General features: G+C 47.2%; 3 protein-coding genes across 6 annotated transcripts; 2 read left to right on the top strand and 1 right to left on the bottom strand.

Annotated features, from left to right (window-relative positions):
• Nucleotides 1-4,617: 4,617 nt before the first annotated feature.
• Nucleotides 4,618-6,959, bottom strand: Gdf9 (growth differentiation factor 9). Of its 4 annotated transcripts, none has more exons than XM_059269327.1 (3): nucleotides 6,812-6,959; nucleotides 6,316-6,392; nucleotides 4,618-5,918 (listed from the first exon to the last, which is right to left on the bottom strand). In XM_059269327.1, exons 1-3 carry the CDS (start codon nucleotides 6,841-6,843, stop codon nucleotides 4,990-4,992), a joined length of 1,038 nt encoding a protein of 345 aa, XP_059125310.1. In that variant the 5' UTR covers nucleotides 6,844-6,959; the 3' UTR covers nucleotides 4,618-4,989. The 4 variants fall into 4 exon arrangements, with proteins under 4 accessions (XP_059125310.1, XP_059125312.1, XP_059125309.1 ...); XM_059269329.1 differs by having other exon boundaries at nucleotides 6,775-6,926; XM_059269326.1 differs by having other exon boundaries at nucleotides 6,816-6,912.
• Nucleotides 6,960-13,645: 6,686 nt separating this feature from the next.
• LOC131916022 (cytochrome b-c1 complex subunit 8) lies at nucleotides 13,646-15,618 on the top strand. Its single transcript, XM_059269325.1, has 3 exons — nucleotides 13,646-13,779; nucleotides 13,871-14,037; nucleotides 15,418-15,618. Exons 2-3 carry the CDS (start codon nucleotides 13,884-13,886, stop codon nucleotides 15,510-15,512), a joined length of 249 nt encoding a protein of 82 aa, XP_059125308.1. The 5' UTR covers nucleotides 13,646-13,779; nucleotides 13,871-13,883; the 3' UTR covers nucleotides 15,513-15,618.
• A 6,204-nt stretch (nucleotides 15,619-21,822) lies between these two features.
• On the top strand, nucleotides 21,823-22,671 carry Leap2 (liver enriched antimicrobial peptide 2). Its single transcript, XM_059269324.1, has 3 exons — nucleotides 21,823-21,879; nucleotides 22,043-22,179; nucleotides 22,470-22,671. The coding sequence occupies exons 1-3, from the start codon at nucleotides 21,823-21,825 to the stop codon at nucleotides 22,504-22,506; spliced, it is 231 nt and encodes a 76-aa protein (XP_059125307.1). The 3' UTR covers nucleotides 22,507-22,671.
• The last annotated feature ends 3,801 nt before the right edge of the window (nucleotides 22,672-26,472 follow it).

The following is a 26,472-nucleotide window of genomic DNA, read 5'->3' as shown; positions in this document are numbered from 1 at the left end:
TCACAGAAGCTCCGTCCCTTTCCCAAGCCCGTCCTGTGCCCCTTCTCTGTGTAACTGAACACTTTCTCCTTTTCCCCACAGGCTGTCTGCAGTGAGCCCTAAACTAGCCTAGCCGCTGCCCTTCCAGTTGACACAAAGCATTCCCACACAGATAAGAGCAGGAAACTGGAGGTACCAGCGGCTCCATCCCTGAGCATTGTCCCTCTGCCTTCCAAGGCCCTCGGCTCAGTGAGGTGACGGCTTATCTCATCTGGACTAAATACCAGAACCCAGGGCATCTATTTAAGGCTGCTGAAGCTTCCTCCTTGAATTTCAGATTTAAATCTCCGATGTCCGTTCTCATCCGTTTTCTACAGTGGTGGCTTTGAGAAGAGTAACTGAAGCAGGGTTAGCGCAGAGGGAGACGATAGGGAAGTGAGCCCCCCTCAAGTGTATGAGAAACTTGAAAGTTTGTTGTCATGAGCTGCAACAGCCCCCAAAGAGTCACACTGCCCTGGGATATGAACACAACTATGTTTCCAAATGAATTCTAATTTTGTTGTTTTGAGATAGGGTCTCATGTAGGCCAGGTTATCCTCAGAGTCACTTGGCAGCCCAGGATAAATCTGAACTCGGCTGAGGCAAGAAGAAGATTGTAAGTTGGAGGCCAGCCTGGGCTACATGAGACCCTATCTCAACTCCCCTTTCTGCCTAAAAGTGTTGATATATAAGACATTGAAAATATTACACTAAGTAAAATAAGACAGATACCAAAGAGCAAATCTTGAGTGTGAACATGTGTAGGAGATCTCAGGAGAGGCTAATTCATAGACAGCGCAGAATGGGGCTTAGCAGGGCAGGCTAGCACTTCATGAGTGATGTCTGGTTTGAAGGGGAGCTTCTGGAAATGGTGGTGCTGGTTGGGCGGTGTGAATGCCAGTTAATGCCACTGAGTCATGCACTTAAATATGGACAATGCGGTAAATTGTTATAATATGTATTTTATCACAAAAAAGTGAGAAGCGGGCTGGTGAGGTGGCTTGGCCGGTAAAGGCACCCATCATCAAATCTGACAATCCTTGGTTTGAACCCTGGGACCAAAAGGTGGAAGGAGAGAATCGGTTCCTGAAAGTTACCCTCTGACCACACACATCATGGCATGGGCATGCCCACACACACATGCGTACACACAATGAGGAAGTGTATTTTTTGGAAACAGGGTCTCGTTATGTGTTTCTGACTGGTCTGGAACTCACTGTGTAGACCAAGTTGGCCTCCAGCTCACAGATCTGCCAATTGAGTGCTGGATTAAAGATGTGCGCCACCAAGATTACATAAACATAACTTTAAAAAAAGATAGCCCTGCATAGGTGGATATGCCTTTAATTCCAGCACTCAGGAGGCAGAGAATCTCTGAGTTCAAGGCTAGCCTGGTCTACATAGTGAGTTCCAGGACAGCCAGGGCTCTGTAGAGAGATCCTGTCTCTAAAACAAAACAAAACAAATAACAGAAAAGTGCAAATACAGGGGCTGGAGAGATGATTCAGCAGTAAGCACACTGGTCGCTCTTCCAGAGGACCTGGGTTCAGTTTCCAGCACGCACACGGTGCCAGCTCTAGCTCCAGGAAACCCAGCACCCTCTTCTGGACTCTCTGCTCTCTGGATACCAAGAATGAAAAAAAATAATAATAAAATTTACCTTTTAGATTTAAGTGAAAAGACAACCCATAGAATTGGGGAAATTTTGGAACCCATACTTTGAATATATAAAGAATTCAACTAATAAAAGAAATACAAATGATCCAATTAGGAAGCAGGTAAAGGGCCTGAAAAGAACCTGACATTACTTTTTAAAACTTTATTTTTAACCACAGGTGTCTGTTGGATTCCCTGGATTTACAGGTGGCTGTGAGCAAACCCACACAGATGCTGGGAATTGAACCCAGGTCCTCTGGAAGAGCAATAAGGGCTCTCAGCAGTCTCCAGCTCCAGAGGAGATATATGCTAATAACGGCACACAGAGACACTCCAACATTGTCTTGAGGAGGATGCTAACTCAAACCACACTAAGATGCTGTTTACATGCCTCTGGCTGGAATCATCATCATCATCATCATCATCATCATCATCATGAGTAAGAGGATGCAGGGACCTCAAGACCTTCCTACACTGTTGCAGCTGCTTGGGAAAATAGTCCAGCATGTCCCCAAATGGCTAAAGAGACACCATCCAGTTACATGTTAGCATACACCTCAATGGATAAAGAGACGTCCAGTAGCTGCATGGCAGCTTATATCCATAGTCCTAGCACTGGGAAGCTGAGGCAGGAAGATCCTAAGTTTGAGGCCAGTGTGGTTTACGGGAGGTATGGTGGCACACATCCTTGATCCCCATACTGGGGAGGCAGAGGCATGGGTATCTCTGAGTTTAAGGCCAGCCAGGGCTACATAAATGAGACCCTGTCTTCTCAAAAATAAAAGGATGCGGGGCGGTGGTGGCACACGCCTTCAATCCCAGCGCTCAAGAGGCAGAGCCAGACGGATCTCTGAGTTCGAAGCCAGCCTGGTCTACAGAGTGAGTTCCAGGACAGGCACCAAAACCACACAGAGAAACCCTGTCTTGAAAAACATAAATAAATAAATAAATAAATAAATAAATGAATAAATAAATAAATGGGACAGACTACATAAGCCAGAAGTTCTCCCAGGGGTATATCCAAGAGAAATGAAACACAGATCTCGTTTGTATTACTAGTCACGGTAACAGAAATGGAACTGGGACAAGGGCTCAGAGGTTAAGGGCACTGGCTGCTTTTCCAAAGGGCTTGGGTTAGAGTCCCAGCTCCCACATGGATGGACCACAATTATCTGTAACTCCATTTTGAGGGGGTCCATAGCTCTCTGTGGGCACCAGGCATACACATGGTACAGACATACATTCAGACAAAACACCCACACACATGAAATAAAAATAGCTAAAAAGAACATGAAGTTCTTGGAGAGATGGATGGTTCCACCATCCTTGTTGCTCCTGCAGAGGCTTCCAGCTTCCACTTGATGACTCAGAAGCAAGTAAATCCGGGTCCAGGAGATTCAACACCTTCCAAACTCCACGTGCACCAGGCATGCATGTAGTGCACAGACATACATGCGGGCAAAGCACTCAGATACATAAATAAAATAATCTAAAAAAATTTTAGAAATCAGTACCTCTATGTCGCTTTCACAATGAAAACCTCACAAAAGCCCCTGGGTCCAAAACACTCACTGACAGCTTCACTCGGTAGGAGCGGAGCTGAGCCCACCTGGAAGAAGTCCAGGCAGGAACTGAGGGAAATTGGCAAAAAGCAAGCCATCAAAGACAAAAACAAACAACAAAAACAATAACTCGAAACTTCCTTGGCTTCCTTCTATCAGGCTAGAAGTTTTTAAAATATGCAGATGAAAATACTTTTAAAGTCTTCAACCCAGAGCTGATGAGAGGTTCAGAGGGTAAAGCCCTTGTTGTGCAAGACTGAAGACCTTCAAGTCTTTGAACCTTCTGGGTTCAAACTCCAAAACCCACATGGAGGTGGAAAGAGAAAACGGACTCCAGAAATTGTCCTTAGCTACTTAGTGAGTTTGAGGCTAGCCTGGGCTACATGAGACCCTATCTCATACAACCAAAAAACACCCTAACAAAAGTAAAACCAAAGCTTAGGGCATACAATACAAGGTACATTATACCTTGTATAAAATTGTGAAAGAACAAAAGTATTTTTTAATTGAACAATGGGGCTGGAGAGATGGCTCAGCAGTAGTTAAGAGCACTGGCTGCTCTTCTAGAGGACCTGGGTTCAATTCCCAGCACCCACATGGCAGCTTATAGCAGTCTGCAGCTCCAGTTCCAGGGAATCTGATAAGTTCACACAGACACACATGCAGGCAAAACACCAATAAACATTGAAGCCAGGCATGGTGTGGTGTACACCTTTGATCCCAGCACTTAGGCAGCAGATTCTGAGTTTGAGGCCAGCCTGGTCTACACAGTGAGTTCCAGAGTAGCCTGGGGCTATATTGTGAGTCAGTCTCTCTCTCTCTCTCTCTCTCTCTCTCTCTCTCTCTCTCTCTCTCTCTCTCTCTCTCTCTCTCACACACACACACACACACACACAAATGTTAACATAGGTTTTCATGGAAAAAATACAGAAAGCCAATTTCCCTTAAATGAATGGGATATGTTATATTATTTTATGTGACTCAACTGATTGCTGTATGCCAGCCCTGAACAGAATTAACATAATACGCATCCAAGTCACACTCAGTGGACACTGCCCATCCATCCTACCCATATATAGTCTCACTGACTCTGTCTTCACCAGGATTCAGCAACAAAGTTCTCCTCCCTCTGAAAAAGAGCCGACGTCAAGGCAAGGTTGGTTACCAGAAATGCCTCCTGGGTCCTCCATCGCTCATATGAAAGTGATCTTTTTAGCTAGAAGCTGGTGGTGCACGCTTCTAATCCCAGCACTCGGGAGGCAGAGGCAGGCGGATCTGTGTGAGTTCGAGGCCAGCCTGGTCTACAGGATGAGTTCATAGAGAAACCCTGTTTTGAAAACAAAGAAACAAAAAAAGTGATGTTTTAGCAGAACACATACAATTTATGCCATCAACAGGAATTTATTCAGTCTTCTGTCACATAAAACCACACACTCTAAAGTGTTCACAACTGCAGTTCCACTCAAGACTTATGCTAATCAGTTTGTCCATCAAAAACACTCATGGGAAGAGAAGAAAAAGGGAGGTCTCCAAACAAACATTTCACTTGGTTTGTGGCAACAACCAGTGTGTGTCCTTTACACCCAGAAATGCTACACACAACATGCTCATCCCACACACACTCCCCCCTCACACAATGTGCACTGAGTGCCACGGAGCGATTGGTCACATGAAGCTCTCTGCCCAGGCATGCTAAAGCCCCCAGGGTTGGCTCTGCCAGACAGGTTCAAGGTGTTGGTGTAGAGGGCCCGTGCTAACGACAGGTACACCTTGTAGCTATCATATCTTCGTACTCTTTGTAAGCAATGGAGCCGTCGGGTTCAATGGTCAACACGCTCAAGGGGCTGTATTTGCCAGGCACACATGAAGGCCTTGGCACTGAGGGGTCCAGCTTCTCATAGATGATATTCTGGACCAGGGTGTGTACAGGAGAGCCGTACCGATGCCTGACCGCCCTGGGACAGTCCCCTTTACAGTACCTAGGGTTGTATCTGTGTGGAGCCACGATCCAGTTGTCCCACTTGAGCTGACTAAAACTCAGTCTGAAGTCGTGGAGTTCACACTCGTTTTCGGGGAAAAGAAACTGTTTGAAGTATTCGCTGAGATTGAAGGATGCCGTAAGATGTGGCTTCTTGGTTTCTAAGCTGACGGCTTTCTGCCCTCGACGGTGCCGGGCAGATCTTTCGACCTCGGCAGCCTCTTCTTTCCCCGGATAGGCAGCCACGTTGCCCTGGCCAGGATGCTGTGAAGGCCTCCAGGTGGAGTGGAGGGAATACCATGAATGGTAGGCCTGAGCGCTGGTGTCGTTGAGGTATAAGATGAGTGAGGGAGGCACTGACAGAGGCATGTTAAACACACTGTCCCCCGGGGCCTGGCCTTTTGTGCATGTAAAATTGACAGACATGTGAATGCTTCTCTCGCTGGAGGCCACCAGAGGCTGAAGGAGGGAAGTCACATCCATCTCAATCCATCTGTGTTTCTTCAAGGTAAAGGAGTATGGCACTCTTGGGGGAGCCTTGCCGGAAGACGTGGGCTCCTTTACCACAAGGTCCCACACACAGGTCACGGTGGAGGAGGAAGCAGCCGAGGTGTTCAGAGTATACAGCAAGACTGACTTGAGTAAGTGTTCCATGGCAGTCACCCGATCCAGGTTAAACAGCAGGTCCACCATCGGCAGGGGTCCTGAGAAGAGAAACCACCAGTGAGTAGTGCTTGCCAACGCCCTGCAGGGAGCAGGAAGTGAGATGGAGGAATCAGGACGTGCCATAAGCAGTTTCTCTTCCCTCTCCTCCCCTGCTTCCTTAAACCTCAAAAACAAAGGGAAGAAGAGGCTAATGAGGAAAATACAGCGGGTCTGGGGATGCAGCTCAGTGGCAGAGCACTTGCCCGGCATGTGCGAGGGCCTGTGGTCACGCCTTGAGTTGGGTGGGGAGGTGTGTTTGGGTATCAGTCTGGGATATGTAGTGAGACACACACACACACACACACACACACACACACACACACACACGCACGCACACGGGGGCGGTGGCGGGGGTGGGGGGTGGGGGTGGGGACGGGGCAGGGGGACAACACTAGCCTTGTAGCCCAAGCCTGTAATCCCAGTGCTTGGGAGGTAAAGGCCATCTTCGATTACATAGCAAGTTTGAGGTCAACCTGGGTTGGAAACACGAGAGACTGTCTTTCAAAAATCACCCACCCCCCCACCCGCCTGGAGCCTTGGAAAGCAGAGATAAGAGGACCAGGAGTTCAATAGCCCCTTTGGCTACAAGCTGAGTTCAAGGCCAGCCTGGGCTCTATGAGAATGAGAGGCAGTCAGTGAGCAGAGCTCAGTGAGTGAGGAGGATGGCTGCTAAGTTTGAACCCTAGGATCTACATGATGGAGAGATCCAACTTCTGAAAGCTTTTCTCTGACCTCCATACATGACCCCCCCACCCCCAATTCACACATGCAAATACATTTTATCGCCATAAAAGTGAGAACAGCTTTGCGGGAGAAGCGAAGGGAGAGCGCATCATTTCACCCCCAGTTTCAGACCCCAACCAAGAGTGTCTCCCTTTGGTGCCATCCCTACAGACACAGCCAGGAGACCATCGGAAGCGACATTCCCTAGGCCTGGCTGGAGCATGTCAATTGCGAACATTTGACTGCCACATTAATTTCACCACGTGAGATTGGAAACAAATGGAGGCGGTATGATTGCTGCTGGAACACGGGCTGGGGGAGGGAGGGGGGGTGGGGGGGAGGGGGCGTGGCTTTTAACAGCCACAACTGCCCTGCACAGTTATGATGGTTTCCTCTCTGCCGGAACTGTGTTGGCGAAGGTGTGTGTGTGGGGGGGGTAGTCAATGGGCACACACTCTGTGGCACACACATGGAGGAGAAAGACGACATATGGGTCCTGGGAACCGAACTAAGGTTATCGGGCTTGGTGGAAGCCTTCACCCACTGAGCCTTCTCCAGGGCCCTGGAGTTCTTGTTTGTTTGGGTTTTTAAAGCACCCACTTCTTCCTTACCAGACCGTTCTCATTGTTGACAAATACTTTGAGGTTTGGTTTTTCCGTGTGTTTTTGTTGTTGAGACAGGGTCTCACCGGGTAGCCCTGGCTGGCCTGGAACTCACTATGTAGACCAGCTGGCCCTGCCCTGAACTCAGAGACCGGCCTGCCCCTGACTCCTGAGGGCTGGAATTAAAGTCATGGGAAACCATGCCTCACCTGACTTTTGTTGATACTGGAGGCCAAACTCCGGGTGTCTGGCATACCGAACATAAACTGTACCGTATCTCAGTCATACAGATTTTTTTTTTTTAAGGCTGTACTGTGCCAGATGGAGACTGAAATTCTCCTCTCACAGGAAAACAAACAAGAGGGAAATGTCCCATTTATCACAGCTGTCTGTCACTGGCTCAAAGGGAGGTTTTAGGCACAGCGCTAGGCCAACAGCTTGGTGGAATAAAAAGAGATGGCTAGCTACTTTCCCTGGCCTTTCAAGACATTACTCTCTTTTAGCCTTTACATATTGAGCTAGTGTGCAGGCTAGTGTGCTGTTACAGGCCTGTAATCCCAGCACTAAGGTGACTGAGGCAGGAGGGTCACTGCAAGTTTGAGGCCAGTTAGAGAGAGAGAGAGACAGAGAGAGAGAGAGACAGAGAGAGAGAGAGAGAGATCAAAAATCTATCATTCTCGTTTTTTTTTTCCCCCAATACAGGGTTTCTCTGTGTAGCCTTGGCTGTCCTGGAACTCGCTCTGTAGAGCAGGCTAGCCTCTTAACTTACAGAGTCTTCCTGCCTCTGCCTCCTGAGTGCTGAGATAAAAAGTGTGCCACCACCGCCCAACCACACTATTTTCTTAACTAATGATGGCTTAGGCCAACACACACACACACACGCACACACACACACACACACACACACACACACACACACTATAATCAATGCTCCTGGCCAGGGATGTAGTAGCAGAGGGCTTAGCTAGCATATGTGAGTCCCCCAACCCTATTTGATCCTTAGCACCACCATACCAAAAAAGAATTCAAGAACTTAGAAAAAAAAAAATTGAAGCTAGGCGGTGGTGGCACACGCCTTTAGTCCCAGCACTAGGGAGGCAGAGGCAGGCAGATCACTGAGTTTGAGGCCATCCTGGTCTACAGATCGAGTTCCAGAATAGCCAAGGCTACATAGAGAAACCTTGTATTGAAAAAACTGAAAAAAAGAAAAAAGAAATTAGTATAATAATTTTGTTGTGTTTGAACTTACTTTCTTTCCTTCTATCTCTCTCTCTCTTCCTTTTTCTCTTGCTCCCTCCTCTCTCCCTCCTTCCCCCCTCTCTCCCTCCTTCCCCCCTCTCTCCCCTTCCTCCCCTCTCTCTCTCCTTCCCCCTCTCTCTCCCCTTCCCCCCCTCTCTCTCCCCTTCCCCCCTCTCTCTCCCCTTCCCCCTCTCTCTCTCTCCTTCCCCCCTCTCTCTCTCTCCTTCCCCCCTCTCTCCCTCCTTCCCCCCTCTCTCCCTCCTTCCCCCCTCTCTCCCTCCTTCCCCCCTCTCTCCCTCCTTTCCCCCCCTCTCCCTCCTTCCCCCCCTCTCTCTCCTTCCCTCCTCTCTCTCTCCTTCCCTCCTCTCTCTCTCTCCTTCCCCCTCTCTCTCTCTCCTTCCCCCTCTCTCTCTCCTTCCCCCTCTCTCTCTCCTTCCCCCTCTCTCTCTTAAGACAGCTAGGACTGTTACATAGAGAAACCTTGTCTCAAAAAAAATTAAGTGCTAAATTTGTTTCAGTTGCATACTGAGAATTATGCAAAATAAAATTCTAATGATGATGTAAACCTGCGTGATCCTAGTACTCAAGGGGCTGAGGCAGGAGGATGCAGAGTTTGAGTATAGACTGGGTGACAGGGTAGGATCTTGCCTCAAAAACACACCCAAATCAAAGCCTGGCTCCTTTTAGTAACAGAAACATTGACGCTCCCCTCTCCTCTCTCCACCCAGTTGACCAATCTTCTCTCACCCACCTGTCACCTGGCTGCCAGGAGCCTGCTTGTGGTTGGCACAGGGGCTGAAGAGCCGAACAGTGTTGTAGAGGTGACTTCTGCTGGGTTTAGGAACCCCTTCTTTGGTAGCATACGTCTTATAGAGCTTTTTCATGTAGTAGAGTGCTCTGGAGTCGGGCTGCAGCTTAGGGGCCTCCCCTCGCCTATCAGACAGGACCTTAAAGAGGGGAGGCAAGAGGTCTGACCTGTCGGTCCCATCTCCAGGCAACAGCAAGGACCAAGGATCTGCCTCAGACTCCAAAGCTGCACTGGCTCCAGTCTGGGCTTCTCCCCTAGAAGCCTGAGAGCTGAGGCTAGGAAGAAAACACAGCCAGGCAAAACAGCAAAATCCAAACAGGAATTTGCTGGGAAGTGCCATGGCTTGGGAGAACTAAGAGGGAACGCATCTCCCCATGCCAGTCTTTCTAAAGACTGGGAAGGCCCCGGTGTGGTCCTTAAATAAAATCTAGGCGTGGAGAACCAGCCTCACGTCTGTAATCAGACCTCAAGGATGCCTAGCTGTACGTCATTTTATCAGCTCTACACCAGCCATCTGTTAGCAGGTTTTTATACAATGTGTTCTCATTAGACACAGATTTATCTACTTATTTAGCCTTGCCCCCCTGTTTCCCCTGACATTTACTTCAAACCCACCAAGTATCATTACCCTCATGGACTACTTGAAACCCCAAGAGAAACCGGAAGAATTATAAAACAGAATATCTTAGGGCTGGAGATGTAACTGCAGAAATATCAGGTATGTTTTTTCTCTTGATTCACCATCTCCCAGCCCCCACTTCCTTAGTACTGACTTATTGCTTACTGCATAGTGAGGTGGAGACACAGAAAGGAACCCTGGATACAGAAATTCCAGAGGGATGTCAGGCTGTTGAGCCTGCCCAGGTGGCTTAGTGGGGGATGGAAAGTTGGCACAAGACAACTGCTACTTGCAGCATGCTTTAAAAGAGGACGGGGGGGGGGGGGCCCGCGGGGGAGTGTGGTGGTGCACATCTTTAATCCCAGTGCTCTGGAGGTACAGGGAGGTGGATCTCTGTGAGTTCAAGGCCAGCCTGGTCTACAGAGAGAGTTCTAAGATAGCCAGTGCTACATAATATGGAGACCATGTCTCAAAATAAAAAGAAGACATCACGGGGCTGGAGAGATGTCTCAGTGGTTAATGAGCATTGACTGTTCTTCCAGAGGACCCAGGTTCAAATCCCAGTACCCATACAGCAGCTCACAACTGTCTGTAACTCCGAGGTCTGATACCTTCACACAGATATACATGCAGGCAAAACAACAACACATAAAATAATAAAAATAAATAAACTAGCCGGGCGGTGGTGGCGCACGCCTTTAATCCCAGCACTCGGGAGGCAGAGCCAGGTGGATCTCCGTGAGTTCGAGGCCAGCCTGGGCTACCAAGTGAGTTCCAGGAAAGGCGCAAAGCTACACAGAGAAACCCTGTCTCGAAAAACCAAATAAATAAATAAATAAATAAACTATTTAAAAAAGAGACATCACGTTTAATCTTGACTGATTTAAAAATACAACATCCTGGGACTTGAGAGATGGCTCAGCAGTTAAGGACAGTGGTTGTTCTTCCCAGAACAAACTATGTGATTCATGGCCATCTGTAACTCCACTTCCAGGGCATTGAACACCTTTCTCTGTCATCCTTAGGAATATAAACACCCATTATAAAATGAAAATAAACAAATTTAAAAAAAAACACCACAATAACTATCTGGACAGCAAGATAGCTCCGAGTGTAAAAGCACCTGCCACCAAGCCTAATGACCAAAATTCAGTCCTAAAGACCTGAATTCAGTCCCTGAGAGCCACACGGTAGAAGGTGAGAAGAGACTCTTCTTTTTTTTTTTTTTTTTTTTTGGGTTTTTCGAGACAGGGTTTCTCTGTGTAGCTTTGTGCCTTTCCTGGAGAAGAGACTCTTACAGGGTGTCCTCTGACCTATACCCACATGCGTGCACCGTGCCCCTTGCATTCAAAATGCATATTTTATTTTATTTTTTAAAGAAAGTTTTTATTTGCTCAAAGGAATCAGTGCCTTTTGATGTAGAACAAATATCCCAACTACTGTCAATACTTCAAAACCAGCATATCAAACTCGATTTTCATTAGAACAATATTTTTTCACACTAGTAATTCAAAAGCCAAGATCCAGATTTTATATATGCATACACACACACACACACACACACACACACACACACACACACACACGCAAACAATTATTGTGCCTCATCTTCTAAACAAGAACGCCACATCAGTCTCTCCTCATAAAGGCAGTGACAATCTGAGGATATTTCATGTCCCATTCGCCTCCTTTGCCAGCACCAATGTGCCTCCTCGAAGTCCTTCAATTTCCTGAGAAACATTAATTCCCCACTGCTGGCTGTGGCACCGATTATTCCTTCAGGATCAGGACCCTTGGTAAAGTCCCTGGGTCTGTCAGCCTCAGCTCCTTCTTCCTCGATGGCTATCATCCGATTCACTGTCAGATAAAGATTTCCTTTTTGTACCATCTTTTGCTTTACCAGCTTTTGGAGAACTAAGAAATGCTTCAATTAATTCTAGACAATCTAAATTTTCTTCTGGCTCCCAAGTGTTCTCAGCATCTGTGAACCTCTTCCACTTGAGGAAATACTCCGCCTTCCCATTCACTACATGGCGGTCCAGCATTTTTTTCTACAGTACATTTCCTACCACAAATTCTTCAGGCTCTGCCTCTTCTACTGTTTTGCTCTTTCTTTTCTTTTTTCTTTTTGGTTTTTCAAGACAGGGTTTCTCTGTGTAGCTTTGCACCTTTCCTGGACTCACTTGGTAGCCCAGGCTGGCCTTGAACTCACAGAGATCCGCCTGCCTCTGCCTCCCGAGTGCTGGGATTAAAGGCATGCGCCACCACTGCCCAGTCCTGTTTTGCTCTTTCTATACTGTTCCTTTCCCATTTTTTGCAATGTCGTTTTACTGGAGGCCTTTTAATCACAGACTTGAAGAGTTCCCCACTCAGATGCTCCAGGCCACGGATCCTGCAGAATCTCCCGGCTGTATGCCTCAGCTCAGCCACATCCAAGGTGTAAAATATTATTTTTAAAATGTAACAAAAAGTACAATATCCTGATGTCCTTGTTTTGGCCTACAATTCATGTAATCATGCTCTGGTTGAAAGGTTTTGAGATATCTGCAAGTGCTATTAAATGAAAGTCTTACTTATTCTACAGATGGTAGAATTCATTACAGTATTTTAGTCCTTGACTAAAGTATTTGTGTTTCTGCTTTGGAGCTGAGACGAGCATAGATAATGTTTTAGGAAAACCAGGGGCAGGGGTACCATAAAAGGAGGGACTCCCAAGTGCCCCTCAGAAGATGACTTTCTTCTGGGAGAAAGTCAGCCTACAATCATAACACAAGATACAAAATCAGTTTGTGCAATGCCAGATTAATAAAGCCGAACTCTTGCAAAACTGGAGCTCACTGTCTGCCAAGCCGCCCCAGTTTGATTGCCAGATTATATACGGCTAGTCATCCCATTTACAGGCACTGGGAGGAACAGAAAGGTCCTTTAGTCCCACAGGACAGTATCAGTTAGGAGAATGCACTTTAGGGGAAACCCAACAGCTCCCTAGAGAGTGGAAAGAGCCTGGGCTCCATGACACACCCTGCCAGAACAGAACGCTCCCCTCCATGGCTCCCACCACCACGACCAGCGTCTGACAACTGCCAGACGGAGAGATGATGACTTGTAACTGAACTGGGAGAAACGTGAGTGTCACATCCTCGACAAGTCTACAGGGTGCCAATGGCTTGCTAGGCAGCGTTTACGGAAGCCCTAGATCCATGTCCCTAATTATGTACTGTAGTCAGTGAGGGTCTGACAACAGCTTTTGGATCCCCATAACCAAAAGGGGATCCATACACCTGACACTCCTCCGCTAAGGGACAGCCAGGAGGACAAAACCCCTTTTTTTCATCTTTGGGCAGCTTCCAGCCCTGGTATCCAGAGAAAGGCACTGAGCAGAAAGCACCAGTCTTGGAATACTCACTTGCTCCTAAACCCCGCCCATTGCCATAAACCACGCCCTATGCACCTATAGGCCCCGCCCCATGTCCCCCCTAGGCCTGAGCCTCGCTGACATATCCACCTAAGCCCCACCCATTGCTCCGCAAAAACCCGGACCACGCACCCACCAAGACCCCATTCCTTTCCAAGCCCCGCCCACACGCCTTCTACGCCCCGGTATGGCACACCCGCCCCGTTAAGCCCCACCCAGATGCCTCTTTTTGCACCTATAAGCCCCGCCCCTTCCCTCTAGGTCCCCCCCGGCCACTCCCACCCGCCCGGGAGGCCACGCCCACCCAGGCCATTTTCTCTTTAGGGCGGGTCAACGGCGTCTCTCCCTGGAGACAGAAAGAAAATGATAGTCCCCGGAAATGACTTCACGATCTCCAGGACCAGCTTCCGCTTCTTCCGGAAGTGACGTTGGAAGCCGGGCGGCTCAGCGCGGTGTAAGTAGAGGTGACCCGGTACCGAGGGGCCGGTGCGGGGCCGTGGGAGTTCCTGGTGGGCCTAAGCCACGCTTGTGTCCTCCCTCCTTAGAGCCGCCGCCACCATGGGCCGCGAGTTTGGGAAGCTGGTGCGGATGCGGCACGTGATCTCCTACAGCTTGTCGCCCTTTGAGCAGCGCGCCTTCCCAAACTACTTCAGCAAAGGCATCCCCAACGTGCTGCGCCGCACTGGCGAGCGCATCCTGCGCGTGGCTCCGCGTGAGTGCGGGGCGGGCAGGGGAGGGACGTGCAGCTTTCCTTCCAACATCCTCCACGGACGTGGAGTTCTTCCCATATCGAAATGACTGGCCTAAGGTCACTTGGATGACTCCAGCGTCTCCCTCTGAGGTCATCGCTGTCCACTATCAGTGATGAAGTGCTGATGCAATGTCTTGGGTTAGATATGCACCGATTGTGCTGACGGTTTCATGGCAGTGCGAATATGCCAAGAACCCGTGGAAGGTGCACTTGAATTTGGTGAGGTCGAGGCCCGATCTTGCTGTGCAACCCAGGCCGGCCTCACACTTGGGATTTTACTGCCTGATCCTGGGGACTGCTGGCTGGGATTATAGGCATGCGCCAGCAGAGCAACTTGAAATGTACTTTTAAAATGGCGAAGTTTATGTTAGGTGAATTTCATCTTCGGTTATCTCATGAAAATTTTCATTTAGTGTTAAGTAGGAGAGAGACTAGGAAAGTCAGGGCCAAATCTTCTGGGTTGACGTCTTTATTTTGTTTGCTTATAAAATAGATGTGTAATTGTAACCATTTTTAACCACTTATTAAAAGTAGTTTCTGGTCGCGATGGTGCCTGCATTTAATCCCAGCGTTCCCGAGGCAGAAGACGGTGGGTCTACATAGTTTGAGGCCAGCCAGGTCTACATAGAGAGTTCAGGCTACCAAGGGCCATATAGTAAGAGCTTGTCTCAAAACAAAACAAAAACATAGGGCTGGAGACGGCTCAGCAGTTTAAAGCACTTGCTGCTCTTTCAGAGGATCTGGTTCCGTTCCCAGCACCCATATGGTGATTCACAACCACCGTGACTCCAGTCCTATGGGATCAGACACTCTATTATCTCAGTCATGGGGCATGCATGTGGTACACAAAGCATACATACAGGTAAAACACTCATAAAACATGAAAAGCAAAGGCCGCGCAGTCACGCCTTTAATCCCAGCACTCAGGAGGCAGAGGCAGGTGGGTCTCTGTGAATTGGAGGCCAGCCTGGTCTACAGAGTGAGTTTCAGGACAGGCAGCTAAATAGTGAGACCTTGTCTCAAAAAACTAAAGACACCTGTAATCCCAGCACTTGGGAGGCAGAGACAGGCAGGATCCCTGAGTTCAAGGACAACCAAGACTACACAGAGAAACCCTGTCTCCAAAACCAAACAAAAAAGTTAAAAGCTAGGGACAATAGAAGGGCAGGCAGAATAGTTGAAAGTCAAAAATGGTGCATGAGAGAGACAGGTGGACCTCTCGTTTGAGGCCAGTCTGGTTTACATAGACCATATCTCCCTCCCTTCCCCGCACCCCCCAAAAAAAGAGCTGAGGGATTATGTGTTCCACGTGCTCACAGCCTACTGTCTTGACTATTACAGCATTTGTAGCATTTTATCTGATCTACACATGGGGGAACCAGGAGTTTGAACAGTCCAAAAGGAAGAATCCAGCCATGTACGAAAATGACAAGTGAGCCGCCACGCATCTGGATGCCAGTTCCCTGCCTTTGAAAGACCCTTCTCTGGGAGAGGAATCTACAGTGTAGTGTCTTGAAGACACAATAAACTACTTCTGGGCTTTCCTGTTGTGACTTGGTTTGCTTATTTGAGACAAGGTCTCACTATGTGTACCTGGATGGCCTATGAAATCCGACCACCTCTGCCTCCTAAGTCATGGTGTTCAACATCACGCCTGGCCCCACTTTGTTTCGTTTTGTTTTACAAGCAAATATTCAAGTCATGATGATCCCTTTCCCAGCACAAGTCCTGAATGGGGTCTGGATTGCCAGCTCTAAACCTTCTGCTCTCATCATAACTATAAAGTCTAGTAATGACACTGGTTAGGAGTCAGGTGTTCTTGCTAGACACATTAAGGAACTTTTAACTCACGGCAGCCTTTGAAGTAAGCACTGGACTCTCCTTGCTGATGAGGAATCACAGTTGAAGTACTTTGCCCAGAATCACATGACAGTGAGTTGGTAGAGCCAGGTACCAGTGTGTGCTCTGCTGCTGCTCTCCCCAAGGAAGGCCTTCCTTAGCCTGAGGGCTTTCAGCTGTGGAAGGACATGATCCAGTCCCTTGGCTGCTACAGCAGGTGTCAGTCAGGGGACCATGCTTGGCTTTGTGTCATGGAGCCAATCCAGTGGTGGCTTTTAGTTTGTGGACCACAAAGTCTGAAAAGACTCTATAGAGTCTTTGGATGCCCCCATTTTCTCTTCACCTGGAGAAGATAGGGTGGGCATGCTTGGCAGTCCTGAGCTTCTGGCCCTGTCAATCACCTAAGGACACCTGCTGCAGACTAGCAACTCACAGTCTGACTGGTAGCTAGTGCCAGAAGTCCTCAGAGCAAATGACTTCCAACAACAGGGAATCTGTAATGGCATGGACTGTGAGGCAGGATATGAGAAATGTGTCTGGTAGTCTGATACCCATGCCCTGAAACCAGTGGTTCTCAGCTTTCCTAATGCTGTGACCCTTTAATACAGCTCTTCATGTGACCCCGACCATGACATTGTGTTCATTGCTACCATGTAATTATTTTTGCTGCTGTTTCATAGCGTAAATATCTGTGTTTTCCAGTGGTCTCAAGTGACTCCTATGAAAGGGTTGTTCGGTCCCTTCCCAAGAGGTTGAGACTCACAGGTTGAGAATCACTGCCTCAGATGGTCACTTCTGGAGCCTTAAATGTCTTATCTATAAAACATGTCAACACGAAGTGCTTGAGTTAGCTGTAGTGGAGATGCTGAAATGAGTGAGCCCAGGGAAGTTCCTGGAGTTGTTCCCATATCCAGGCCAGTTGCCCTGTTTGGCTCTGTCCAGATTTACTCCTGGGCCTTAAAACTCATGGGTCATAGACTCCTTTAAGAATCTGAAATAAGGCTGAGTGGTGGTGGCACACTCCTTTAATCCCAGCACCCAGGAGGCAGAGGCAGGCGATCTCTGCAAGTTTGAGGTCAGCCTGGTCTACATAGTGAGTTCCAGGACAGCCAAGACTACACAGAGAAACCACAAAGAATTTGAAATAAGGGGCTGGAGAGATGGCTCAGCGGTTAAGAGCACTGGCTGGTCTTCCAGAAAACCCAGGTTCAAGTCCCAGCACCCACATGGCAGCTCACAACCATCTGTAATTCCAGTTCCAGGGCACTTAGCACCCTCACACAAACATAAATGCAGGCAAAACACCAATGCACATAAAATAAATCTTTAAAAAAAACAAAACTGAAATAAAACCAGGGTGCTGGTTGCACACGATTTTTCCCCTCTTGGTTTTTTCGAGACAAGGGTTTCTCTGTGTAGTTTTGGTTCCTGTCCTGGGTCTGGCTCTGTAGACCAGGCTAGCCTCTCAAACTCACAGAGGTCCACCTGGCTCTGCCTCCCAAGTGCTGGGATTAAAGGCGTGCGCCACTACCACCCGGCTTGGTTGTGCACACTTTTAATTCCAGCACTTGGGAGGCAGAAGCAGGCAATCTCTGAGTTTGAGGCCAGCCTGGCCTACAGGAGTTTGAGAACAGCCAGGGCTACTCAGAAGAAACAAAAACAAACAAAAAACAAAACAAAAAAAGGACAGGAAAGCTGCAGGCCCCGAGGAGGGAGGTGGAGGTACAGCAGCATAGCTGCACCCATCTTGACTTTAGACACAACAGCTCAGAAGACTAGCTTCAGTTTTCTTAGCCCACAGCAGGAGATGAACCTCTTGGTCTGACCTTTTAAAAATATATATATTAGGGGCAGGGCGGTGGTGGCGCACGCCTTTAATCCCAGCACTTGGGAGGCAGAGCCAGGCAGATCTTTGTGAGTTCGAGGCCAGCCTGGGCTACAGAGCAAGATCCAGGAAAGGCGCAAAGCTACACAGAGAAACCCTGTCTCGAAAAACATATATATATATATATATATTTATATATATATATAAAATATATATATAAATAAAATATATATATATATTTTATTGTATGTGTGTGTACATGTGCCACGGTGTGCATCTGGAGGTCAGAGGACAACTTTGTGAGGTCAGTCCTCTGTTCTCTGTTGCACCTTTATCTGAGTTCACTGGGGATCAAGCGTCGCTCCTGGATGGCAGGAACCTTTACTGCGGAGCCGGCCCTCCCACCCTGTGAGTGCTGAGGGGACCCTGCTGTAAGTGCCTTGATGGTCAGACGCTCTGCTGATGGCTGAAATGGTTAAAGGCTGCGTTCAGCCTGTCCCTCACAGTTTCCCCTTTGAGCTTGAGGGCAGAGGGCCCAGCTGTGTGAGGGGTGCCCAAACAGTGACTGACTCTACACGATGCAGGACCTGGACTTGTTCTATTTGTAGAGATTCATAGAGGACAACAGGAATCACCCCACTCCCAAACCCGCCCCGTTCACACAGTGTGTGCGTGCGTGCGTGCGTGCGTGCACGTGCAGGCAGGAGGTTGACATCAGATGGCTTCTATCACTCTCCACCATTTTTTGAGACAAGGCATTGAACCTCATAGATTCAAGCTAGCTGAGCTGGCCATTGAGCCTCAGGGATCCCCTCTCCACCTCCCAATGCTAGGATCGCAGAGCTGCTGCCACACCTGGTTGGTTATGTGGGTGCTGGTGATCTGAACTTAGGTCTTCCTGTTTGTGTGGCAAGTACTTTACCAGCTGAGCCATCTCCCTAGCTCTTGAGTCAAGCCTTTTAAGGACAGAGATAGCGCTCTGGGCCCATGTCTTAGATACCCACAGCCTGATACCGCTCTTCTGTCTGCTGTGATGCAACCATTTGCTCCACTTGACTCCTTTTGGAAAAGCCCATGCTCCTGCCCCCCCCCCCCCCATGGGCTGCAGTCTGGGAAAGGGAGCTCTCTTCACTCTGCTGGTATTGTAGTCAGGACATAGGCCTCTCTAGTACAGGCCCAGACACCTGCCAGTTCCAGCCAAAAAAACAAATGCACTTTGACCCTTTGTTGAAATTTGACCTGGAAACATTTTTCCATTTCCAAGTCTTTCATCTTTTGTTAGGCACCCCCTGCTCAGGGACAACACAAAAGTGTCCCTTTACCGCCAAATCTTAATGATCCCGTCTCCACCCTGCACGCATCCAGACACCCGTGTGTCTCTACCCTTTCTCCTGTTTCATTCTGGCATTTCCCCACAGTATCCCTGGGGTTGTACCTGGAGTGAGCAGCCTCTCGCTAGCAAACCTGTTTGTCTTTCTCTTCTTGTAAATTAGTCATTTGAATCCCCAGATGTGCCCATGAGGCCTGAGGCCGCCTCGCATCTCACTGTCGGAACAGAAGACTAACCCAGAAGAGGGCAGGGCTGCCTGTGCTCAGACTTCGCAGTCTGCGGCTGCTGCCTCCTGGTCAAGAGGTCTTGCCTTACAGCTGAAATCCGGGCAGCTGAGGCCTGTGAACTGGAGGAAGGAGCTTGTAGCTCTTCAGTCATTTAACAGCATACTTGCCAGGAGAGAACAGATGGATTGTCTGAATTTCAGGCACAGTGTAGTTTTTCACAGGAAAGGTATACCATGGCTGTGGATAAGTGTTGTCAATTCTGCTGAGGGCTTAGATGCTGCTTCACCTCCCAAAGTCTGAGGGAGGTGTTTTTCTCTTTAGTACTAGGGATAAGATCCAGAGCCTTGCACATACTAGACAAATACCTGACCACTGGGCTACTTTTCCTTTAACTACAACTTCCAGCTCCCACATTTCCTTTAAATACAACTACAGGTTTTGTTTACATGTTTAGTAACTTGCCCCTAACAAGTCATTCCTTGGGAAAGAGAGCTGGCCTGCAGGTGGCTTGAATCTGGGGGCCTTGAACAGTGTTGTACTCATGAGAATTAATGATCTTTTTCCTGTGCTCCTTCCCTTGACTGGGCTGTGATGAGCTTTAGAAACGACACAAAAGGCTACCTTGATTTTGCTCAGGGAAAAGGAAAGCAGAGATGGGAGCTGGGAGAAAAGCCATCTTTTGGATGTTACATGTCACTGAGTGCTGGGGAAGGAGAGACTGGCACTGAGTCCCAGACCCAGCCGGTGCTAGGACATCACGTTGTTCAGTCTTGCTTATCTAATCACATCGGTGTTCTTACTCAATGTTCACTGGGTCACTGCAAAGCTTCTCCCCAACTCTGCACAAATTCCCATTTAGGCTCCTACTTGAGGTCACTCAGTATATAACCTCATAGGGCAGGAGGGGAGCTGCTGAACTGGTCCTGAACTGGTAGAGGATTGTCTACTCAGCAGCTCTTGTACTGTGGAGCTCCCCACCAGACTTCCATTTTCTACAGAGAACTGGAACCAGGGCAGACAGATCTGCAGTTAAATCCCACCCCTTCCCAGCTCTGAAGTCCAGCACACTTCTCCCTTGGCAAGTAGCTACACTCGCTTTGCCTCGGGATTGGTGACCATGAGGCTACCTTTGGCACGGCAGCAGTCCCTCCGTTTTTGCTTGGGACAAAGAAACAAAAACAGGCTCCTGTCCAAAATGTCCAATCATGAAGATGAGAAGAGCCTTGGGAAGGGTTATCCGTGAAATATCAGACCAGTGAGAGAGAATCTATTTGTAATTTGTGTGTGTGTGTGTGTGTGTGTGTGTGTGTGTGTGTGTGTGTGTGTGTGTGTCTGGTGTCTTATGGTCATAGGGAGATCTAAGCTCTTATACATGTCCTGACTTTGAATTCAGCGTTCTCCCTCAAACTTATTAAAACACCCATGGCTGGGTGTGGTGGTCCACATCCAAGATCAAGGTGGGACTGTGAAATTAGGCCAGCCTGGGCTATGTTGTGAGATGTTCTCAAAATCAAAGGTCTTGTCACGTAGTATCCATAACTATTCACATTCAACAGTTAATCTAGGAACCCACAGAGATTACCACTAAAGCCAATGGATGTTTGGGCTTCAGACTTAGCCTAGCATCTGCTGCCGCGGCTGCTGGAAGGAAGTGCTCTGCTGAAGCCCCAGTTAACTACTAAGGATAAAGCCCATGATTCATTTGGTATTGTCGGTACATAAACTGTAATGACAGAGATTTATGAGTTTCTGCTACCTCCTCACTCATGTGTTCTTAAAAACAAAAATCTATTCCTTCAATTCACCTGTGGTTCAAGCGGCAGTACATTGCCTGTATCCTGGAGGAAGGGTAGAGTTTGAGTTCTTCACAGCCAGGTCTTCACTAAGATGGTGGTGCAGATTGGTAGGATGACAGCCCCTCTTTATGGACGGGGGGGAACTGGACACTGTAGACTGACTGTCTGCTTAAGGACCCCACAGAGGGAACAGAGGGCCACATCCAATGGCCTGTACACAGCAGGTCAGTGGGTTTTTTTTTTTTTTTTTTTTTGCCTAGAAAAGCTCAGGGGTCAACATTACTTCTGAAGACTTTATAAGAATCCTGTTTTGATTACAACCATCTCACAGTGATATTTTAGGACTTTTTCTTGGTTCTGGAATTGAACCCAGGACATCATACTTGCCCTCACTGTTAAACTCCCAGCCTGCCATTTTAGAAGTATGGCCAAGTTCCTGGCTTTCAGAGGGAAGTCGGACAATGCTGATTTCTGATAAGATGGGTGTAAGGGTCCAGACCAGCAACATCATCAAAGTCCAGATGAGGGATCAGTAAGTGCAATGTGCCTGAAGTGTAGCCCTGGATTACATTTGGGTACACATTAACCTATTAAATCGATCCTGATTACAAACAAACTTTGCCCCTACCTCACCTGGCAACCCTGAGAAAGGCAGATAGATGTCAGTCTATAAAAGGAAACGGGAACTGCCCCCTGGCTTTCAGGCTCCAACATCTTCCTTTTGCCAAGATGTTACTGCTCAAACTCTTCGTGGTGCTCATGACTTGCCTGCTGCTGCTGGGCCAGGTAAGCAAGGAAAGACATGTGTGTGTTGGACATAGTAGCAGCAGTGGAATTCAAAGTCCGAGAGTCTCAGCCCTGAGAAATGCTCTTAAACCTCCTGCAACCCGGGTATGCAGCAGAGGGTGGGTGCTTCCCCACCTGAAGTGGATATGCCTTTGCTCTACAGGTCAATGGCTCCCCAGTACCAGAACTGAGTTCAGCAAAAAGATCCCGGAGAATGACCCCATTTTGGAGAGGGGTTTCCCTCAGGCCCATTGGCGCTTCATGTCGGGATGATTCGGAGTGTATCACAAGACTATGCAGGTATTTGACAAACCTGGGTGCAGGGTGGGCAAGAGAGCTCTGGGAAGCTGGGAGAGGTGAGATCAGAAAACAGAGATCCAAGGGTAAAGCTGAGACAGGGGTTGGGGGGTTGCATAGGGATGAAGCTGCAAGTTCCATGCAGGAGAGTTCCTTGACAGCCAAGAACCATTCAGATTCCTAACACTGGGCAGATGAAACCAGGGACAGTGGAGGCAGCAGAAGTGGCCTGGGACTCCTTAGGTCTACATCCGATCTTAAACACTTCTTTTCTCCTGCCCCCTTCCCCCTAGAAAAAGACGCTGTTCTTTAAGTGTGGCCCAGGAGTGATGTTCACACCAGTGGAAAAGTCAACTCCAACAGTGCTCCGTTCTGTGGAATATTGGTTAACTGCATTTGGGCTGGAGATACTTAAGTGAAGCAATCTTGTGTTTTTAATATTTAAAGACAGATGCTTGCTTTAAACTGGCCTCCATTTCTTCTTAGAATGTTGTTGGTTTGTACATAGACGTAAATAAGTTTGTCAGAGTTTATTTTTCTACAAATACTATTAAATGTCTCCTCAAATCCAAATTCTGGCAGTCTGGAATTGACACTTGACTCGCTTCATACATTACAAGAAATAGCACTATCTAACAGGTGGTGCTGTTCCATCTGGGAGGTGTGGAGAACACTCACTCTTCAAAGAATCTTATGCCAAGCATGATAGAGGTAACACATGAGCTAACAACAGTCAGCTCCGCAGATCAGATCATGGCTCTTTACTCTGCAAAGAACTCTGCAGGCTGGCATGTGGCACCTGAGGATGTGCAAAAGTTGTCTATAGCTTTATGAACATAAAACAGAAACCAAAGAAAAGTCTGATTTAATAAAACAATAAACTAGGCATGGTGGAACATGCCTTTAATCCCAGAACCAGGGAGGTGGAGGCAGAGGCAGGTAGATTTTTGTTGGGTCAAAGCCAGCCAGGTCTATATAATGAATTCCAGTCTAGCCAGGGATACAAAGTGAGATCCTGTCTCAGAAAAACAAAATCCAACAAATAAATAGTATACATAAGTAATGAATGGAACAATAATAGGCCATGTCTTAGAGCATAAATAAAGGACTGAAGAGCTAATGGTGCAGGACAATTGAGATACATGGACAAGGACCCATAGCCATGAGTCCAAAATTTCTGTAGCCAGAAAATGAGACCTGTGCTGGCAGGACAAGACCTTTACAGAGTAAGATACAAAAGAGCAACTCCAGGAGAGGGTCACAGTAGGAGCTGAAGAAGTGAGAGCACATGCGTATAAACGTTATACAGAAAAGCTATCTGATATTTATTAAACTTAGTTTCTCCAGCTATGGTTTGGCATTATACAAAGCATCATAATGACACAGTAGAGTTAAAAAGTTTTACAAATTGAAATGTGATACCCTTGTTTCCAAATATTTTAATTGCCATAAATTTGTTTAAAAATACACATTAAACGCATGTTTGACACTCTAAACTTTCTATAATCTCAATACCACAAAATACATATAATATACTATACAGATGTGGAAAATCTAGTTAGTATATAATACTTTGCTCACCATTAACAGCTTATTATGTGAAATGCACATACTGACTTAGAAATTCTAGCTTTTGAGCCCCAAAGTACCTCTGAAATTTAATGTATTGCAACAAATAAAAATCACAGTATACAATTGAAATTTTGGTTGAAAGTGTCAGATGCCTAGATGTTTTGGATAAAATAAACGTAAGACAAAGATTGGATCATGTACAAGATGAAGGCCTCCTATCAGCCACAGCGCCTTTCTGCAGAGGCAATAGGCCTGTACTTCATCAATCATGTTACCTTCCCTCCAGAACCCTCCCCAAATAGCAAACCATTATTTACCAAATGATTTTAATTTCAAATAAAAAGATCTTCAATAAATATATAAGAATTTTCATCCTCCATATATAAAATTTCTCAAAATCATTCAAAACGGAGGCTAGGTAGAAATTTCCCTAACTGTGCTTACCAACTGGGCATCTGGCCCTCAAGTGTGGCCTTCGCAGGCCCTGCCAAGTGAGCCAGCGCTGTTGGTGAGCCCCACCCCCCAGTACTGTTGACTGCTCATGTCAGTGATGTGCCAGGTGTGTGCATAATGGGGACACCTCGGAGACAACAAGAAGCTCCACAATACAGAAGCCGTGGCATTGGTTTGAAAGACAGCACTTCCAAACTGATGTCTTCCAGAGAGGTACAGAACAGGCAGAAACCCCAGTGGCTAAAAGCTGAGAAGAAATCTAACACAGAAGCAGCAAGGTCAAAGCCAAGTGTCACTAGGATTTCTGGGTGGGAGTTTGTCCACACTCATCTGAGAGCTTCTCCGTGTTTAAGGATGATGAGTTCTGCTCAGCTGAGCAACGGCAGCAAGGAGAGAGGCGCATGCGGACATTCCTGAAAATCAACTTCTTCAAAATTAGCCACTTAAGCTGAGCCCTCTGACTTAGTTGAGACTTCACCCCAACACCTGTTCTAAATTCCATCCACAAGACAGATGTAGCTTCTGTTTCCATCCCCTGCTCTGGAGACAGCAAGTTCTTTTTAATGAACCCTGGGTTTACTAGAACAGGAGTTCTGCAGACCAGTCAGTCCTCTTACTCCACTCCGCTTTTCCTCACAGGGTCTCTCTAGGCAGTGCATGCTGGGCTCAAACTGACAGTCCAAATGCTAGATTAAAGCACGCACCACCACAAGGGGTTCACCAAATAACTTCCAAATGTATTTATTTATTCTTGGAGAGTGGGTCTCAGTTGCTCAGGCTCACTACCCAGCAAAGGCTGACCTTTGCCTCAGGGTATGACCAGCACTCCTGGCCTTCTCTAACCTTAAGGATTTATGTTACTTGCTGGCTTGGTTTCAGGGTCTGAAGGTCGAAGCTGAACACCTCCACTGTTAAGTATGTGAAAGGTACATTCACAAATGTGGCTACTGGGCCTGACCAGTGCATCTTCCCAGTCACTCACTCATTATTTTTTCTGCTGATTTTACTCACAGCAACAGTAGGTGTGCAATACTACTGGGAAAGAAGTCTGCCTCTCAACTGAGATGTGAAGATGGAAGGGATTTGTACTCCACACACTAGAGGATATGAGTTACAGGAGTCTGCAGACTTGAACAAGGTGCTCTGGCTCCCCGAGTCACTTAGGTTTCATCTACCCATCACCACCCCCGGCCTAAAACAGTCAGCCTCAGTGGATGTTCTTGGGGCCCAGACACCCATAGACTCCTATAAATCAAAATATAGAATGAAGCCATTTCGTTCACTTAGCTATTGGAAAATGAACATCTTCCCACCCTGTAAGAGCCCTATTACACTACAGAAGGGCTCAGATATATTTCAAAAGTTAATTTACTACAAATCATAGTAATAAGCTTTAACAATCTAAAGGAATACACATTGCACCCTTGAATGTTAATATTCAAGGTGCCAAGAACAAAGTGTCTTAGATCAATTTAATAAATAATGTGGAAATAGTTGCACTAAGCTAAAATACTAAACACACACATTTTGACAAACTAATTCCATGTTTTCATACATACATACGTACATATATATAAAGTGTGTATGTGTACATAATTTTAAGATTCAAAGTTGCATACCCTCAGACCTAGAAGAGTGCACAGCATCTCCCTTCTCAACTGAGCTAGGCATCATCTGATGGAGCTATCACTGGCTGCACTACAAACTCCTCTGAGCACTGGCCTCAGGCAGCGCTTGTACTTCTGACAAGAACCTTTGTAGGCCATGGCTACACAATGCAAGCTCATTCCTTAAACATCAATGTACCAAAGTTTCAGTGGTTAAATACAAATGATGCTGCCTAATCTAGCTGATTAAATCTTTAATGAAAAGAAACAAAGAACAATTAAAAACAAAACAACGACAACAAAACAACAACAGCTACTCTAAAGCCACAAGTGTGTCATTCAAAGTGCAGCCCAGATGCCTATAAATCCCTAGTGCAAGAGCTTCCCAGAAAAACAGGCAAGTGTGGGCACGTGCACACATTACTCTGAATTGCTTTTATATTGGAGAATTAAATCAGTAGTGGTCAATCTTCTCCCTTCAGCAGCTATATCTGTGAATACATTTGAAGAATCACTGATACTAAAGTGACTTCATAGCTTCTTGCCCAGAAAAAGGTGTCACTGAGCAAGGAGAGGGCTGGTGCTCTCCAGCCAGAATGGGGCATGGGCTAGGCTGTGTAATCTTGAATGCCCAGAGGGGACTGCTCCCCACAGCCCAGCCTCT

The sequence above is a fragment of the Peromyscus eremicus genome, chromosome 8a (assembly GCF_949786415.1).
Source record: "Peromyscus eremicus chromosome 8a, PerEre_H2_v1, whole genome shotgun sequence".
Lineage (NCBI taxonomy): Eukaryota > Metazoa > Chordata > Mammalia > Rodentia > Cricetidae > Peromyscus > Peromyscus eremicus.
This window is presented reverse-complemented; position numbering and strand designations above follow the sequence as displayed.